Source organism: Panicum virgatum, chromosome 4K (assembly GCF_016808335.1).
Source record: "Panicum virgatum strain AP13 chromosome 4K, P.virgatum_v5, whole genome shotgun sequence".
NCBI classification, from domain to species: Eukaryota; Viridiplantae; Streptophyta; class Magnoliopsida; order Poales; family Poaceae; genus Panicum; species Panicum virgatum.
The window spans coordinates 38,881,411-38,897,424 of record NC_053139.1 but is presented as its reverse complement, the minus strand read 5'-3'; the positions used below and the strand labels follow the sequence as shown (position 1 = coordinate 38,897,424).

General features: G+C 50.1%; 1 protein-coding gene and 1 pseudogene across 1 annotated transcript; one reads left to right on the top strand and one right to left on the bottom strand.

Annotated features, from left to right (window-relative positions):
• The first annotated feature begins 7,333 nt into the window (after positions 1-7,333).
• On the top strand, positions 7,334-8,839 carry LOC120702203 (zinc finger MYM-type protein 1-like). The gene has a single exon (XM_039985935.1). The coding sequence runs from the start codon at positions 7,334-7,336 to the stop codon at positions 8,837-8,839; it is 1,506 nt and encodes a 501-aa protein (XP_039841869.1).
• Positions 8,840-12,126: 3,287 nt separating this feature from the next.
• On the bottom strand, positions 12,127-16,007 carry LOC120702202 (annotated as a pseudogene).
• Between the last annotated feature and the right edge of the window lie 7 nt (positions 16,008-16,014).

The following is a 16,014-nucleotide window of genomic DNA, read 5'->3' as shown; positions in this document are numbered from 1 at the left end:
TTTGGATCCCTTTAATCCCTCGACTAATTAGACTTTAATCCAGAAATTAAATTTTAATCCCTACCATGTTTGGAACGAGAAACTAAGGTCAGCCTGTGTGGTTTCCCCGTGGCGACTGTGAGGCAGCCTGTGTGTATAGTCCGGATCAGGTGTTTTTCACTCTGTCGATTGGTGGGTGATGTTGCAGCGGCATTACAGTGGCGGGTTCCGCATGGCGGCGGCCTCATTCGGTGTGGTGCGGTCTGTTTTTCTTATTTCCCTATTAGCGTAGGGTCGTACTCGACGGCGGCTACATGAGGTGGAGAAGGTTATTAGCCGCGACCCTAGCGGAGTGGTCCTGTCCGTATTCGATGTCCCAATCCGACTGGACAGTACTGTCTTGTGGAGACAAATTGTGTGGCTCGTGTTGATGTCCCAATCCAACCAGCCTGTATTGTTTGAGTGGAGTTGAGTTCGGCGTGTGTCGATGCCTCAATCCAACCCGCCAGTATTTGCTGTCGTGTTTTTTTCCTGATTATGGCCTCTCAGGACTATATTTTTGTATTTTTTGCTACATTAATAGAAATGCACGCGGCGAGTGTTGTTTGTAAAAAAAAAGAAAATAAGGTCATTAGTGGACCAATGTCCGTGTTCCATTTAGTGAACCCTACCCGTGCTCTGCTCAGTTACCCCCTCCCTTTCCTTTGCTAATATCTTCCCACTATCCATCTCCCCCACTCCTGGCTCGCTAGCTGCCATCGCTGCTGCCCTCTCTGCTAGGGCCGGGCCTACCATGTATGCATGGGTATTCAAGTGAATACCCAAAATTTTTGGCAACGAAATTTATATACATTATGTATAACATGTATATGTATCATAAAATAGCAAATAAAAGCATCTTTAAAAGAATTCTTATATCATACTCCTTACATTCTAAAAAATAAGTCATGCAAGAATCAATTAGTGTCAAATATGTGTAATAAATAGGGACAAATATGGTCATTTTATCATCTTGTTAATTTTATCCTAGAATTTATAGGATGATTTGTTTTTTGATAGAGGGAGTAACCTCTAACTCTTTATATACTTGTGTAGAGGGTCATCCTAAATATTACTTCTTCCTATATTTCATATTCCCACGGCAGTTCCTTTATACCAGATATCTTATTGTTCGAACCTTGACATATTAGGAAACATGATCTACGAATTTGAAGGATAAATGTCTAAGATCTGGTTCTAAAATGGCATGTATTTAGCATCCAATGTGGACTTTTGTTCTCCGATTTGAAAAAAGGAGAGAGATAATTTATGATATTGCTATCTTGACGGATTGTTTTTGGACCGTTGGAGGGAGATTTTTCACTAAAAATCCTGAATTCGTAATTAGAATAGCCTTTAAGGTGTCTCTTGGAGTCTGGAGATATCTACACAAAACAGGCTTCACAATCGCCTCCTCTAGGCACAGCCGCAATGGCCCAGTTGCGACCCCAACCAGCACCGACCCCATGTCTCCAGCCCCAACTGTAATATCCCGGATTTTTTCAGAATGTTATTAAGTCAAAAAATGTGAATTTCAAAAAAGTTTCATGTCGATGTTGTAAATATCAACTTAAGTAGGACTTCTGCCTTCCAAAATTCCTAGTAAATTAAAACTTTGTTCTTGAATAAGGATATTAATTGCTAGTGTGGGAATATTTGGAGTTATTTGGATTTATTGGCTCTACCTTGTTTATTCGAATTCAATTTGAATTTATTTTATTATATGAAATTGTGTGGAAATTAAATCGAGGTGTACCCCTCAATTTAATTTCATCTTCCAACATTTGTGTGGGATTTAATTTGAATTGAGCCATTCAAATTAAATCCAAACTCTAACAACCCGCTAACCATCTCTAACCCTAACCCGGACCAAACCCGTTGGCTCAGTCCAGACCCGGACCCTAACCTGATCTGGCCCTAACTCGTCCAAACCTTGGCCCAGATCCGACCCAGTTTAGCCAGAACCCAGAACCCACCTAAACCAAGCTAGCAGGCCTGTAAGCCACTGCCGGCCCAGCTGGCTCCTTCCCTTTTCCAGCCTCCACGACAGCCCGTTACCTCGCACCCCGGCCCGATCTACAGCCGCCAGCCCGCACACGCACCCGCTGGCCCGTTAACACGCGTGCGGCCCGACTCGCCCGTGCGGACGCGCAACACAGCCGTGGCGCCCCTCCTTTCCCTGCCATCCTAGGCCCGCCTGTCGGGGAGGGGAAACTATTCCCCTTTCCCCCTCGCAGAGGCCGCCGCCTGCTCTGCTTTTCTCTCTGCGCGCCGGTGCCGCCTGCCCCGTGCTCGCGTCATCCTGCCTGCCCCGCGCGTCGCTTTTGATCGACCGCCGCGGCGCGCCCTCGCCCATGCCACACCATGCCAAACCTCTAGCGCTGCGAGCATCCGACCGCAGGATGGCCGCCACATAGCCCCCCGCGCGCGCCCAAGCCGCCACTAGCAATCCTCGGCGTCCGTGCCTTGGAGCACCCCGCGCCGAGCCCCAAACCCTAGCTGGCCGCCTATAAAACCATCACCGGCCGTCACGAACCCTAGAACCCGGACCTTCTTTTCCCATTCCGTCGCCGCCAGCCACCAGAATAGAGAAAGTGGAGGAGAAGGAGAGGAGAAGAAGAAGGAGGGGAGAAGAAGGAAGGAGGGAGAGAAGCCGCTCCGCCGACGCAAGGGGAACGCCATCGCCAGGCCAGCGCCCGATCGACTACTCCGACGTGCCGCGCGTCCTGCATAGCATCGGCTCGTCCTTGCTCTGACTCGACCCAGCGCCGCCCCTGTCTGCTCCTCCTTGAACCGGTAGGCCACCACCTCTCCGATGCCCCTGGCCTCTTGTGCAGCCGTCGAGCATGACGCCGAGGATGAGCCCCCTATATGAAGCCGTAGGGTACCCGTCCTCTTGTTCCTGCAGGAGCCATGCCGACGCCCTCGCTTTCCCCGCTACAGCCTGGCATCGCCGCGGCCCGATTCACCGGCACACCGCGAGCGCCATGGCTGTGTCGCGGCCTCGGCAAAGCCGAGTGCCCGCGCACGCGCACACGCCTTTACCCGTCCTAGACTTGCCCTCGCGCCGTCGCGTCGTGGCCACGACCATGCCGCGACGTAGCGGACACGCCACGCCAGGACCTACACATCCAGCGCCGGTTCCACCAAACCAAGCCGCGTCGCGACCTCGCTGAACTGAAGCTCGCACGCGTGCTCACCCAGGTCCAAAAGGCTTCGCCTTCCGACCAACTGCGCCACCGTTCTCACGACCCGCACCCGCGCCGTGGCCTCACCACGACGCGCCGCGCACACCCTGCGCACGCACACAAGACCACTTGGTCCGCCCGTGCCTTAATCGCGCCCTACCGCTGTCGCCACAACCGTCGCGTCGTGGCCACGACTCGCGTCGCGACGTCGCAGACACGCCGCCGCCGGACTTCTGCCTGTGCTCGACGCTGCCGTGACCATGACACCCGAACCCTCCTCCGCTTTGCCTTGCGGTCGCGGTTACTCCGCCGCCGGGAAAGCTCTGTTCCGCCATCCGCACAAGCCATCTGCGGCTGCACCATGACCTAGCCCTGCACCCCTTGTCTCCACCGAGTCGCCATGGGAGGAGCCGCCGCTGCCTAGGGAGGAGAAGCCTGTGAGCCGTCTCAGTGCCGTTGCCATCGAAGGGAGCCTCGACGCAACGCCGAACCCCATAGCCACCGAAGACAGCTACGCTCCGCCGCCGTGAAGCCTGCTGGGGATCTCCGTCCGAGCCGCCGTTGCCGTCGACACCGAAGCTGGAGAAGAAGGGGAGCCCGGAACCCACGCCCGGGAAACCCTTGAGCCGCCGGAGAACCCTGACCCAGAGCCTACCCGAGCCCGGACCCAAACCGCCGTCGGCGAGCTCCTCTGCTCCGCCGCCGCCGCCCCAGTCTTCTCCCACATGCGTGGCCGCACCCAGCCAAGCCGCACGGGATCTGGCCAGCCACACCAGATCCCGCCGTCACCAACCGTCAGGCCCCGCGTGTCAGCTGCCGCAGCCACCGCTGATCGACAGGCCCACCTAGCGAATGAGACGAGAGAGTGAGGGGGAAGGGGGGCGTGCGCCGCCTATTGGGCCGCATCCGGCCCAACGAGCCAAGGGACCAAGCCAGTCTGAAGCCGGCCTTTCCCCGAGCCGCAGGCCGAGCTGGCCTGCGAACCGCTTCTTGAGCCGATCCACGAGCCTAAGCCGAGCTTCAGTTGGGCCGATGGAACGCTTCCGGCCCAACAATCCTTTTCCCTTTTTCTTTTTCTGGTTTAACCCTTACACGCGGGTCCCACTCGTAAGTGTCTATATGAGAGACTAACCAATGGGGCCCACTGACTTGCGGACCCCACTGACCCGGTTGACCAGTCAACTGTCAATGTTGACTCAGTCAACGCTGACATCAGCAGGGTCCACTGCTGACGTCAGCAGAGCTGACGTCATGGTGACATCATGCTGACGTCATCATGCCTCATGGCACGCTCTAGCGCTGCCACATGTCACCTCTGTGTTTTTCCTTTTACGATAATCATTTATTAATTCCAGAAAATACTTTAATCTTAGAAAATTCACAGTAATTCAACCGGAGCTCCGAAAAATATGAAACTAGTTTCATAATTCTTCTAAAATCATGATCTACGCGTTAGAATAGTTTTTGTTGTATGTTGGATCTTATTTGAGCCTGTTTTGTGCATTCTTGCACTTCGGCCCCTGTATTTACGTGTAATTACGACTAGGTCCTGACGAGAAGGAGTTGACCGACGTCCCGGACGACCAGAAGATCCAGAAGGACTACCCCGACACCCGGAGGACCCAGAAGGATGTACCGGACGACCAGAAGACGCTAGAGACCAAGGAAGACCACGAAGACCTATCAAGTTCACGCCCATTCGCGATTAAGTACCTATTAGGCATTGCTTGCTAGATACGCTGCGCTCCCAAATGGAGTGTGATGAGATAAGCTTGCATGGCCATTTATTTACCGTATTCCTTGATTCCCATACTTAGAAATGATTTGTTGTATGCTATTGCTACTATGAGTGAGTTTTGGGGTATCGAAATATATGATGTGATAGTCCTTGCTTGCTGGAAGTTGCCTCCACATATACGGGAGTTGGTGATTAGGTTACAGCGGGGGCGAGCGGACCCTTTTCCCTGATCTTCGGATCGAGAGCCGGGGATTGTGTGATGGGTACGATCATGTGAGCACTTGTGATGGGTGACGAGCACCTGTGGCAGGTGCCAGACTGTTCTGGTGGGAACTTTAGTAGAGGAGTAGTTGAGGAGGCGATACTTGTGATGGGTATCGATTGCAGACCATGTTGATGGAATGCTACTGTGGATGAAGACGCTCACCTCAGCTGGATGAAGGACTTGACTTTGTGGCCCTAGTGACGAAACTATGTCAAACGTGCACACCACTTATCCTTTACGAGGGAGGACCCAGCCCGAGCTAGCTATGCGCGGCATCATACCTGTAGGAGGATAGTGTATCAGTGTCAGGGGGAGAGGGCGGGACCCTATCACCCTCGATCGCAGGATCCATAGAGATTCCATTCTAGATTGCTTCACAGCCCGGGCAACCTACTGCGGGAGGACACGCCCCAGACCGGGAGCAGGATGGTGCCGTAGCCATTAGTTTCGTTGACTGGTGCCTCGGAGAAAGTCGGGTCGCTCCCGGCTGGATTCGTGGCGAGTGGGTACATGTGTACAACCCCTGCAGGGTGAAAACTATACGTATAGCCGCGTACTCAGTCATGTACAACTCTGGATCTGGCACCACAAATATAGCTAGAACCACAGATACTTTTCTACCTCCCTCTAGTACCACTTTTCCTGGTCAGATAGCAGCTGAGGTACGGGCAGTAGCGGAGGCAAGGGAGGCCAGCAGGGGCCATGCCCCCCCCCCCAACAAAGTTGCAAAAAAAATTTAGTACTCTTAATTCTATTCAATCCACTAATCTAATGTTATGCGCCAAAGAAAAACTCACTTGGGCCTTGGACTTTTAACAATCTAATCACCCTTCCTCTCCCAATTCTCCATCGACAAGCACCAGGGCCCAGCGACGTCTCGCCTCCCCTTCACGTTTCCGATCCCTGTCGCATCTCGCGACTCGCGACGCCTCCCCTTCCCAGCGATCTCTGCTGCATCTCGTGATCGCTCTCGCCTCTGGCCTGGCGGCCTCCCCAATTCCCCAATGTCCGCCTACGGCCTGCAGACCTGAGTGCAGAGCGGAGTGCTCGCGATTGTCGTTGCTGTCGACCGGCGGCCGTCGCCTGTTGGCCAGGGCGCCAATTTGCCGCACTAGGCAATCGGACTCGCCATAAACAATGTCGTCTATTTTCCTAGGTGAGAAATTATTTCGTATTTTTTATCTTATTTAACTTCTATTTTCCTACTAAAGTAGTATGATACTATGATCCTATAAATCCTAATATCTTGAATCTGATTGAGCTATCGATTTGTAAACGGCATTAGGGCAATCATGAATAAACGTAAACTAAAGACAATTGAATCTTTTTTTCAAGAAGAAAGACAAGGTGAATGAGGTAGTACAAGGACAAGATGTTCATGTTTCAGATGATCCATGCTCTGAGTCTGAGTTAGATGAAGTTGCTGCCTGGATCGCTGAGTTTGGCACTGAAGAAGAGGAGGAGGAGCAGGAGGAAGCTCCAAGTCAGTCACTGCATACAGTTACTGGGGTTAATTCTGAAGAGACAAGTGTTTTATTAGTAGAATGAGATCCAGGAAAACATTGTAAAATTTCGGATTATCCTCATGAGAAACAAGATCAAGTTATTAGAGCATACATGAAACATGGTCCATACCGATTTGAGTTCAAGAATAAACTATACCCTCTTTCAGGACCAAAGAAACACCAACGCAGGTTTCAAGCTCATTGGTTCAAGGCATTCCCTTGGTTAGAATATTCGCCTAAATTAGATGCTGCATTCTGCCTTCCTTGCTTTCTATTTTCTAAGAAACCAGTTGGAAAAGTAGGATCTGATGTTTTTACAGTGAAAGGTTTTAGGACTTGGAAGAAGGTTAATGATTCAAACAAGTGTGCCTTCTTGACTCATCAGGGAAAGGATGGTAACTCTGCTCATAACTATGCTGTTCAATGTTATGATAATTTAAAGAATTAGTCAGGCCATATTGTACATGTGATGGAGAAGCAATCAGATGAAGATATTAGAAAGAACAGACTGCATCTTAGAGCATCAATCGACGCAATCAGATGGTTAGCATTCCAAGCGTGCCCTTTCCGAGAGCATGATGAATCAGCAGCCTCAAATAACCAAGGTAATTTCCTTGAAATGGTAAAACTTCTAGCTTCATATGATGATGAGGTCAAGGCAGTTGTACTAGCCAATGCTCCAGGGAATGCTAAGTACACCTCACCAGATATTCAAAAAGAAATCCTTGATCTTATGGCTAGTAATGTGCAATCAGCAATTCGTGATGAAATCGGTGATGCTAAATTTTGCTTGATTGTCGATGAATCTAGAGATGAGTCAAGAAAAGAACAAATGGGAATTGTAGTTCGCTTTGTTGATAAAGATGGCTTCGTCAGAGAGCGTTTTCTTGAGCTTGTTCATGTTCGAGATACATACTCTGCAACTCTCAAACAAGAAATATGCTCAGTTTTATCTAACCATAAATTGGATGTAAAAAGTATTCGTGGACAAGGATATGATGGTGCTAGTAACATGCGTGGAGAGTGGAATGGATTGCAAGCAAAGTTTATGGAAGATTGTCCTTACGCATATTATGTTCATTGTTTTGCTCATCAACTACAGTTGGCTCTTGTTGCTGCATCAAAAGAGGTAACTGATGTTCATAATTTCTTTGAACATCTTGCTCTTGTAGTCAATACGGTCGTGTCTTCCAGCAAGAGAAATGATGACCTCAATGCCAATCAAGTTGCTGAAATTGAGCATCTTATTGAGCTTAATGAGCTTGAAACTGGCAGTGGGGCTAATCAAATTGGAACCCTGCAACGTCCTGGAGACACTAGATGGAGCTCTCACTTTGACTCAATTTGCAGCCTTTTAAGGCTTTACAAGCCAACATTTCTAGTACTGAAAGATATTGCTACTGCTAGAGGTTCAGGGACTTCAGCTTCTGGACGAGCAAAGGCTGCTGGTGCTGTGAAATTAATGATGTCGTTTGACTTTGTTTTTATTTTGCATGTTATGAAAGAACTTATGGGTATCACAAACCTCCTCTGCAAAAAGTTAGAGCAAAAATCCCAGGACATTGTCAATGCTATGGATGATGTTGCCACTACTAAAAAGCTGATTCAGAATTTAAGAGATCACGGTTGGAGTAGCCTTATTAGTGATGTGACATCATTTTGCAAGAAACAAGACATTGCAGTTCTAGATTTGAATGCCTTTTATGCAGACTACATTCGATCACGTGCGCAAAATGAGCTAACAGTTGAGCATCACTACAGATATGACATTTTCACAGTTGCTGTGGATCAACAATTACATGAGTTGAATTCCATGTTCAGTGAACAAGCTACAGAGCTTCTTGTTTTGTGCGCTTCTTTGGATCCTAAGGATTCGTTCAGTTCACTCAAAATTGATGATGTGTGCTTGTTGGCTTCAAAGTTCTATCCAGCTTATTTCTCAGAACAAGAAATGGTTAATTTGAGGCATCAGTTACAACATTATGAGCTTTATGTACCTACCGATCCAAGGTTTCAGAATTTGTCAAATATTGCTGATCTTTGCCGTCGGCTAAAAGAAACAGGAAAATCAGATGATTATTATTTGATTGACAGGTTATATAACACCTATTATTCTCATTTTTAGTTGCTTACTATTTTGTCACTATATTTCAGTTTGTAGATATTAATTATTTTTTGTTGTCACTTGACAGATTGATTCGGCTTGTTCTAACTCTACCGGTTACAACTGCAACGACAGTGCGTGCATTCTCCGCAATGAAACTGATTAAGACAAGACTTCGGAGTAAAATGGGAGATGGCTTTCTAAGAGATTGCTTGATACTCTACATTGAGAAAGAGATTGCAATAAAGTTCACTACCGAATCACTTATTGACGGCTTCTGGGACATGAAGTCATGCAGAGTTCGACTCAAATGAAAAATGTTAGTGTCGCTAAACCTTTTTTTCATGTATTGTTTTTATGAATTGGATTATGCATTTGTGTACTTAAATGTGCTTTGGGTCTACATACATAGCGAATATCTGTTGAAATATACTCATCGTATTCGTATATACAATATACTATGTTGATCGGGTTTAGTCGGCTCCCCCCTATTCAGAATTCCTGGCTCCGCCCCTGGGTACGGGGAGAGGGAGTTCCCGCACCAAAACAGGGTTGAGATACTTGGCAGAGGAAGATAGGAGACCGGGAGTCCGGGATGCCGGAGCTGCCCGTGTCGAAAGGTGATTTGGGTGACTTGTACATATTTTGCTTGCATAGGAAAACATAGCCTATCCTTGGCATTATCTTATACCGTTTGCATCCACATAAAGTTTGCATACGGATGGTGACGTGAACCTATCCCGTCCTTGGGGGATAGACTGATAGATGCAGGATCCGAGAGAAGGAGTCGACAGGACGACAATGGAAGAAGATGTGAGGGATGGCCCGAGCAACACTCCGAGCTATCTGTGGAGAAGGATCGAGAAGATTCGTGAAGATGAAGTTTGTCCAGAAGACTAGATATCATTTTCGCTTTCTGTTTGTTTTCTTTTAGCCCAAGGGGCTTGTATTCTGAGATTCATATGACAATCCCTTGGATTATGTAATAAACAAACCCATGTGATGTTGTAAACGTGAGTTATGTCTATGGTATTCGATTGAAATGAGTTCTGTATGTGATAGCTACTGATCCAGGGACTATCACGACAATACAGCAAGACGGGTTCGCCTTTTGGGAACCCGGTCTGTTTCACCAACTATCCCGATTCCACTGCCCCCTTCCTGTGTGGCTGCTTCCTTTCTGCTTTCGGTCGGCGGCGGCGAACCATAGCGGCACGGCGGGCGACGGCTGCTCGCGAAGAGACACGAGCGGCCCTTAAGTGCATAGCGGCAGCCAAAATTTTTTTGAACCTTTGAAATTGTTGAATACCCAAACCTCAAATCCTCGGCTCACTATGTGAAGCGGGGAATTGCGGCACCTCAATAAATTTTGATATTTAACACTCAATTCTAACGTATCACTGTTTTTAACATCCAATTTGTCATCTAACACTAATTTCTTCTACAGGTGTTTCCCTTCATTTTTCATCTTTTCCTTCAACACAATGGCGCTCGGTGGGCCTCAGCAGCGTCCGGCCCCGAGACACCACGCATATCATCACTCCTCCACTGCGCTCGGCGTAGAGCTGGTACGGCAACGCGTCCGTGGCAAGCCACTGCTTGACGCAGAACTCGACCCTGGCGCAGTCCTGGTGCAGCTCGACAACAATGATCTCGATGAACTTGCAGTACCAGCCATGGTGCGCGCTTGAGCCGTCAAAGGTCAAGTTCATCACGCGCAGTGGGTGGGTTTGTGGGGGTGGGTCAGTGCTCGGCGGGGCGGGTCATCGCCATTGCTGCTGCCTTTCCATCGCCAGCGCTATTGCTCAAAGCCGCGTGCCGCTCGTCCTTTTCCGCCGCCGTCACTGTTTGTTGAGCTTCCTATTCTAGAGAGAGAGGGGGGGGTGAGAACTGGGTCTGGCATGTTGGTATTAACGGAAGCAAAAAAAAAAAAAGGGGGGATAAGGTCAGGAGCAAATCTGTCCACTGACATGAGAAATAAGAAATAAGAAAGGGAAAGGGAAAGGAAAAGGAAAAGGAAAAGATGGAAAATGGAGGGAAACCCCACGATTGAAGAAATTCGTGGGTTCTATGTCAAATTTTAAAAGTCAGTCGAATGGATGTTAAAAATAGTGAGGCACTCGAATTAAGTGTCAACTATTAAAATTTCTCCTGCACATTGCAAGCTCGCAACGAGGGATGCGTCCGTGTATAATGGGTGGCTGCAGTAGATGTAGTGGATCTGCGGGTACGCGAGCATCCGCTAGTACGCAGCGTATGGGCTCAGGACACGCACGGGCAAGATGGTGGCGGCCTTCTCAGCTCGGCAGGGATGGCAGCGGTGCGGCGGCCTTACTTCTCGGAGGCGGTGGAGCTGAGGACAGAGTGCGGGGCCACGACCACGCAATGGCGCGTGGCTTGCGGTGCGCGGCGCAGGAGTCGGAGTGGAGGGAGAGGACGACGGGGCTGCGTGATGGGGAGATGGATTCTAGGCTCGGGCTCCGGCGGTGCGGAGGAGGGGGTACTCGACGGAAACTGATTCTTCACCGTGGGTCTGCGGACGGCCCAAAACATAGTATGGCAGGACGATGCCTTCCACATGGGCGCCAAGCTTCCAAGCAGATCGACGGTGCAAATCAGAATCGGGTGCAACGGACTAAACAACTAACGGTGGAGCTCAAAATAAATTATCATAAAAGCGAAGTAGTCACCTTTGGGGTCGATGAGAGGGAACAGACCAGAATTGCCAAGATACTGAATTGTAAGCTGGGTTCTCTACTGATGTCTTACTTGGGTTTGCCAATGAGTGATAAAAGTTGGGATTTTTACAACCGTACCCTTAGTTGAGTTCTCTTACTCAGTTCTACCCTTAGTTCACAGACGTGCTCAGTTTTACCCCTCACCGCGCGAACTCCCATCGGAAATACCCTTCCACGCCGTCTCCGTCTGTCCTGCCGTGTCTTACAGGTGGGGCCTAGCCAACAGGAGCCACTTTCCCAATCCGCGTTCCAAATGGAACCAGCCTCCCCTGTTCTCGCCGGTCGCCGCTCCCCTCCCCGCGCCGCCGTGCTCTCGCCGTGCAGCCCAGGCCGCGCAACCCTCCCCGCGCCGCTCCTCCGGCCGCGCCGCCCTGCCCTCGCCTGTCGCCGCTCCCCTCCCCGCGCCGCCCCTCCGGCAGCGCCTCCCTGCTCTCGCCTCTCGCTGCTCCCCTCCCCCGCGCCGCCCCTCTGACCGCGCCGCCCTGCTCTCCCCTCTCGCCGCTCGCCTCCCGGCGCCACCCCTCCGGCCGCGCCGCCCTGCTCTCGCCTCTCGCCGCTCCCCTCCCGGCGTCACCCCTCCGGCCGCGCCGCCCTGCTCTTGCCTCTCGCCGCTCCCCTCCCCGCGTCACCCCTCCGGGCGCGCCGTCCCGGCCATCGCGCCAGCCCGGCCCTCCCGCCGCGCCACCTCCCCTGTTCTCGCCGCGTGTCGTCGTCGCCGCCCTCTGGCAGGTGCTCCCGCAGGACGGCCTCCGTGACGAACCCGACGCCGTACTTCCACCCGTTGTCCGGCCGCTTCACCCGGCTGACCACGTACCACACCTTGAACCTGTCCGGGTGCTCCGCCGCCCACCGATCGAGCTCGCCACGCAGGAGGATGTCGTCCTCCGTCCGGTTGGCGTAGACAAGGTGCATCTCCGTCCGGTCCTCCGGCTGGTCGCGCAGCACCGCCTGGATCACCTGGTACAGCGGTGTGATCCCGCTCCCGCCGGCGACCATCGTGAGGCGGCTCGCCTTACGGGGCTCGCCGTCGACCGTGAAGCTTGATGGTTAATTCAGGTGTCCGCATGCACGGTTTCAGCTCAAGTTTCAGTTCAGCTTCAGAGTTCAGACTTAGCTTTAGTTTACAGAGTTAGTGTGCGTTTTCAGAGTTTCAGTCTTAGTGTTGAGAGCTCTGTTTTCAATTGAAGCAGAGCGCGTCCACCTCTCGCCGTGCGCGCTTCAGCCGGGCGAGTGGAGTCCCGAACTTCACGCCATGATTGACCTGTGGGATGGCGCAGCAGGTGGAGATCATGGCGGGTTGTGCGTTGTGCCTGATCGTGCAGATCGTGGCCTGTAAATCAGAGTTCTTTTGCTTATATAAACAGAGAAAACGCGGAGCTGATTTGAGCCGCACAAAATCCTCTGTTTTCCCAGCGTGTTCGTGTGCGTTCTTCCTCCTGTGAGCAGAGTGATCATCGCGGTTGATTGCCGGAACAAAGCTGCCGCAGCTGGTGTACTCGACGTGGCCGAGGGGGGCCCTGACATCGATGTTGGAGCCGATCGGGAGCGAGTCCAGGTACTAGGACATGAGCCTGCCGTTGGGGAGCTCCGGGAGCTCGTGCTTGAAGTACACCTTCACGAGGAGCTCGAAGTGGCCGGCCTCGTCCACGGTGCTCGTCGGCGTGTACGCCCGCATGCGCAGCTTCCCGTCGATGGTCGCGCACACCAGAATGTGCTTGCCCACGTGGAGGCCGAGCACCTGGTCCAGCGACGGCAGCGCGAAGCGGAACAGGCGGGCGCCGCGGGACAGCTCCTCGTTGCCGACGAGGCGGCAGGGGACCTTCTCGCGCGGGTTGGACAGCGCCACGGGCGCCGGCGGGGCGCCCCTGGTGATGGCCCCGTCCTCGCGGATAGGGGCGAGGCTGCTGGACGCGCCGTGCGCAGAGGAGGTGTCAGTGGCGCCGACGAGCTCGCCGACGCAGTAGGCGTCGAGGAGCGCCTTGGCCTTATCGGAGTGGATGGCGTCAAACTCCTCGGTACAGTCGGTGCCGGCGTTGATGAGGATGCTGTCGGCGCCGCCGGCGCCGCCCGGGTGGTCCTTGAGGTACTCAGTGCAGTCGTAGACTTGGCCGTGGACGACGATCCACGCTGACTCCCGCGACGCGTGCTCGCGCACCTCGGACATGGTGAGCCGCTGATTGCTGCCATCGGTGGTGTCCGTGAAGGAGGGCGGCGGTGCAGACCTGCTCCGGTGGTGCGGCAGTGCGAGCTGCGGCCCGACGGGTAGATGTACAGCGTGCTGCTGAGGGCCTCAGGGTGTTCGACGAAATGCGCGCGGCCGGGGTCGCGCCCGACGCGACCACCAAGGCGCTGCTGGTGAAGAGCCTGTGGCGGGAGGGGAAGCTCCGGGAGGCGGCGTTGGTGGAGGAGAGGTGTGTATGCTTAGCACGAAGATGCAATACAGCGTAGATACCACCGTCGGCTGTCGCCTGAGCCTTGTTGGTAGCGAGGGTGGAGGCCTTCTCGGCCGCGATGGCCAGCTCGTGGGCGGCAAGGATGGCTTGCCAGGCGACGCGTGCCAAGTCGGCGACGACCCCGGAACCGGCTTTGTCGTCGCGTGCCAACGTAGTCCAAATGACGAAGTTCGAGTGCAATGTTATCTGAGTTACATGCAGATGTGGCCATATGTACACAACGTATGCACCAACTTTTGCGAAATCTTGTGAAATTTTTATTGCATACTTTTATGACCATGAAATGACTCTCTGCCAAGTTTCAGGTTTTTTGGACCTCATTTAGTATTTATTTTATTTTTTTACAATGAGTAGGAAATATAGTTCAAAAATGCTAGAAAATAGTAAAATTTGGAAAAGAAGTTCGTTTCTTCGGAATTAATTTTGTGTGGCTCTAATGAGCATGTATTCGAGAAGCCAAGTTAGAATAATGGGAGAAGTATCCAACGTAATACGAATGACGATGTTCGAGTGCAATGTTATCCGAGTTATATGGAGATGTGGCCATATGTGCACAACGTATATACCAACTTTTGCAAAATCTTGTGAAATTTTTATTGCATACTTTTATGACCATGAAATGACTCCCTGCCAAGTTTCAGGTTTTTTGGACCTCATTTAGTATTTATTTATTTATTTTTACAATGAGTAGGAAATATAGTTCAAAAATGCTAAAAAATAGTAAAATTTGGAAAAGAAGTTCGTTTCTCAGGGAATTAACTTTGTCTGGCTCTAATGAACATGTATTCGAAAAGACGAGTCAAAATAATGAAAAAAGTATTCGAAGTAGTTCAAATTAGGAAGTTATAGTTGAATGTTCTGCGACTTCTTTGAAGATGTGCCCATTTGTGAACAATATATACACCAACTTTTGCCAATTTTTGTGATTTTTTTATGTCAATCTTCTATGACCATAATATGACTCCATGCCAAATTTCAGGTTTTTTGGACCACATTTGATATTTGTTTTATTTTATCCAAAGTAAAAAGGAAATATAGTTTTAAAATGCTAGAAAATACTAAAAACTCAAAAAGGGGTAAGTTTGTGAGAGAATTAAGTTTATGTGGCTCTAATGACTAAGTATTCGAAAAGTCAAGTCAAAATAATGAAAAAATTATTCGAACTAGTTCAAATTAGGAAGTTGAAGTTAAATATTCTGTGACTTTCTTTGGAAATGTGTCCATTTTTGAACAACGTATACACCAAATTTTGTCAAATTTTGTGATTTTTTTATGTCAAGCTTCTATGACCATAATATGACTCCATGCCAAGTTTCAGATTTTTTGGACCACACCTGATATTTATGTTATTTTATCCAAAATGACTAGGAAATGTAGTTTTAAAATGCTGTACACAAATATTTGAATTTTGTAACAAGATTTTAGATTTAGTGCATACTTGCATATAGATTCTTAAATATATTTTTTGTAGAAATTTTTGAACCTTATTAGAGCTACCTACAGTGGCGCCTGGTGTAAGTGGAATGGTGAAAAAGAATAAGATAATGGGCTATTAACACATTTAAACCTATTAGAGTAGCAAAAAAAGAATCATAATTTTAGGAGCTCATAAGAATTTAATATGAATTAAACAAGATTTGAGGCATTTTAGTGTGTATAGATAATTTGTGGAAATTTTTATGAAAACCAATTTGACCAAAGTATAGACCTGGGAACAAGGAATATATAAAAATGGGTTTCATATTTTTCTGAGCATCCAACAATTTATTGTGATTTTTCAAGTCTTACAATGCATTTTTCTGTTGAAGAATAATTAGATCTGCAAAAAACCCACGAAATATCCGGCCAGATCTGCTACAAGCATCCTCACGCTCACACAGATCCGCCACCTACTCTCACTGAAATGTGGACCCGGGGCTCACCAGCCAGTGAGAGCAGGGGAACTCGGGCGGAGCCGAGCTGAGACAGAGGAGCGGCGAGCCGCGGCCCCGGACCCATTGAGAGG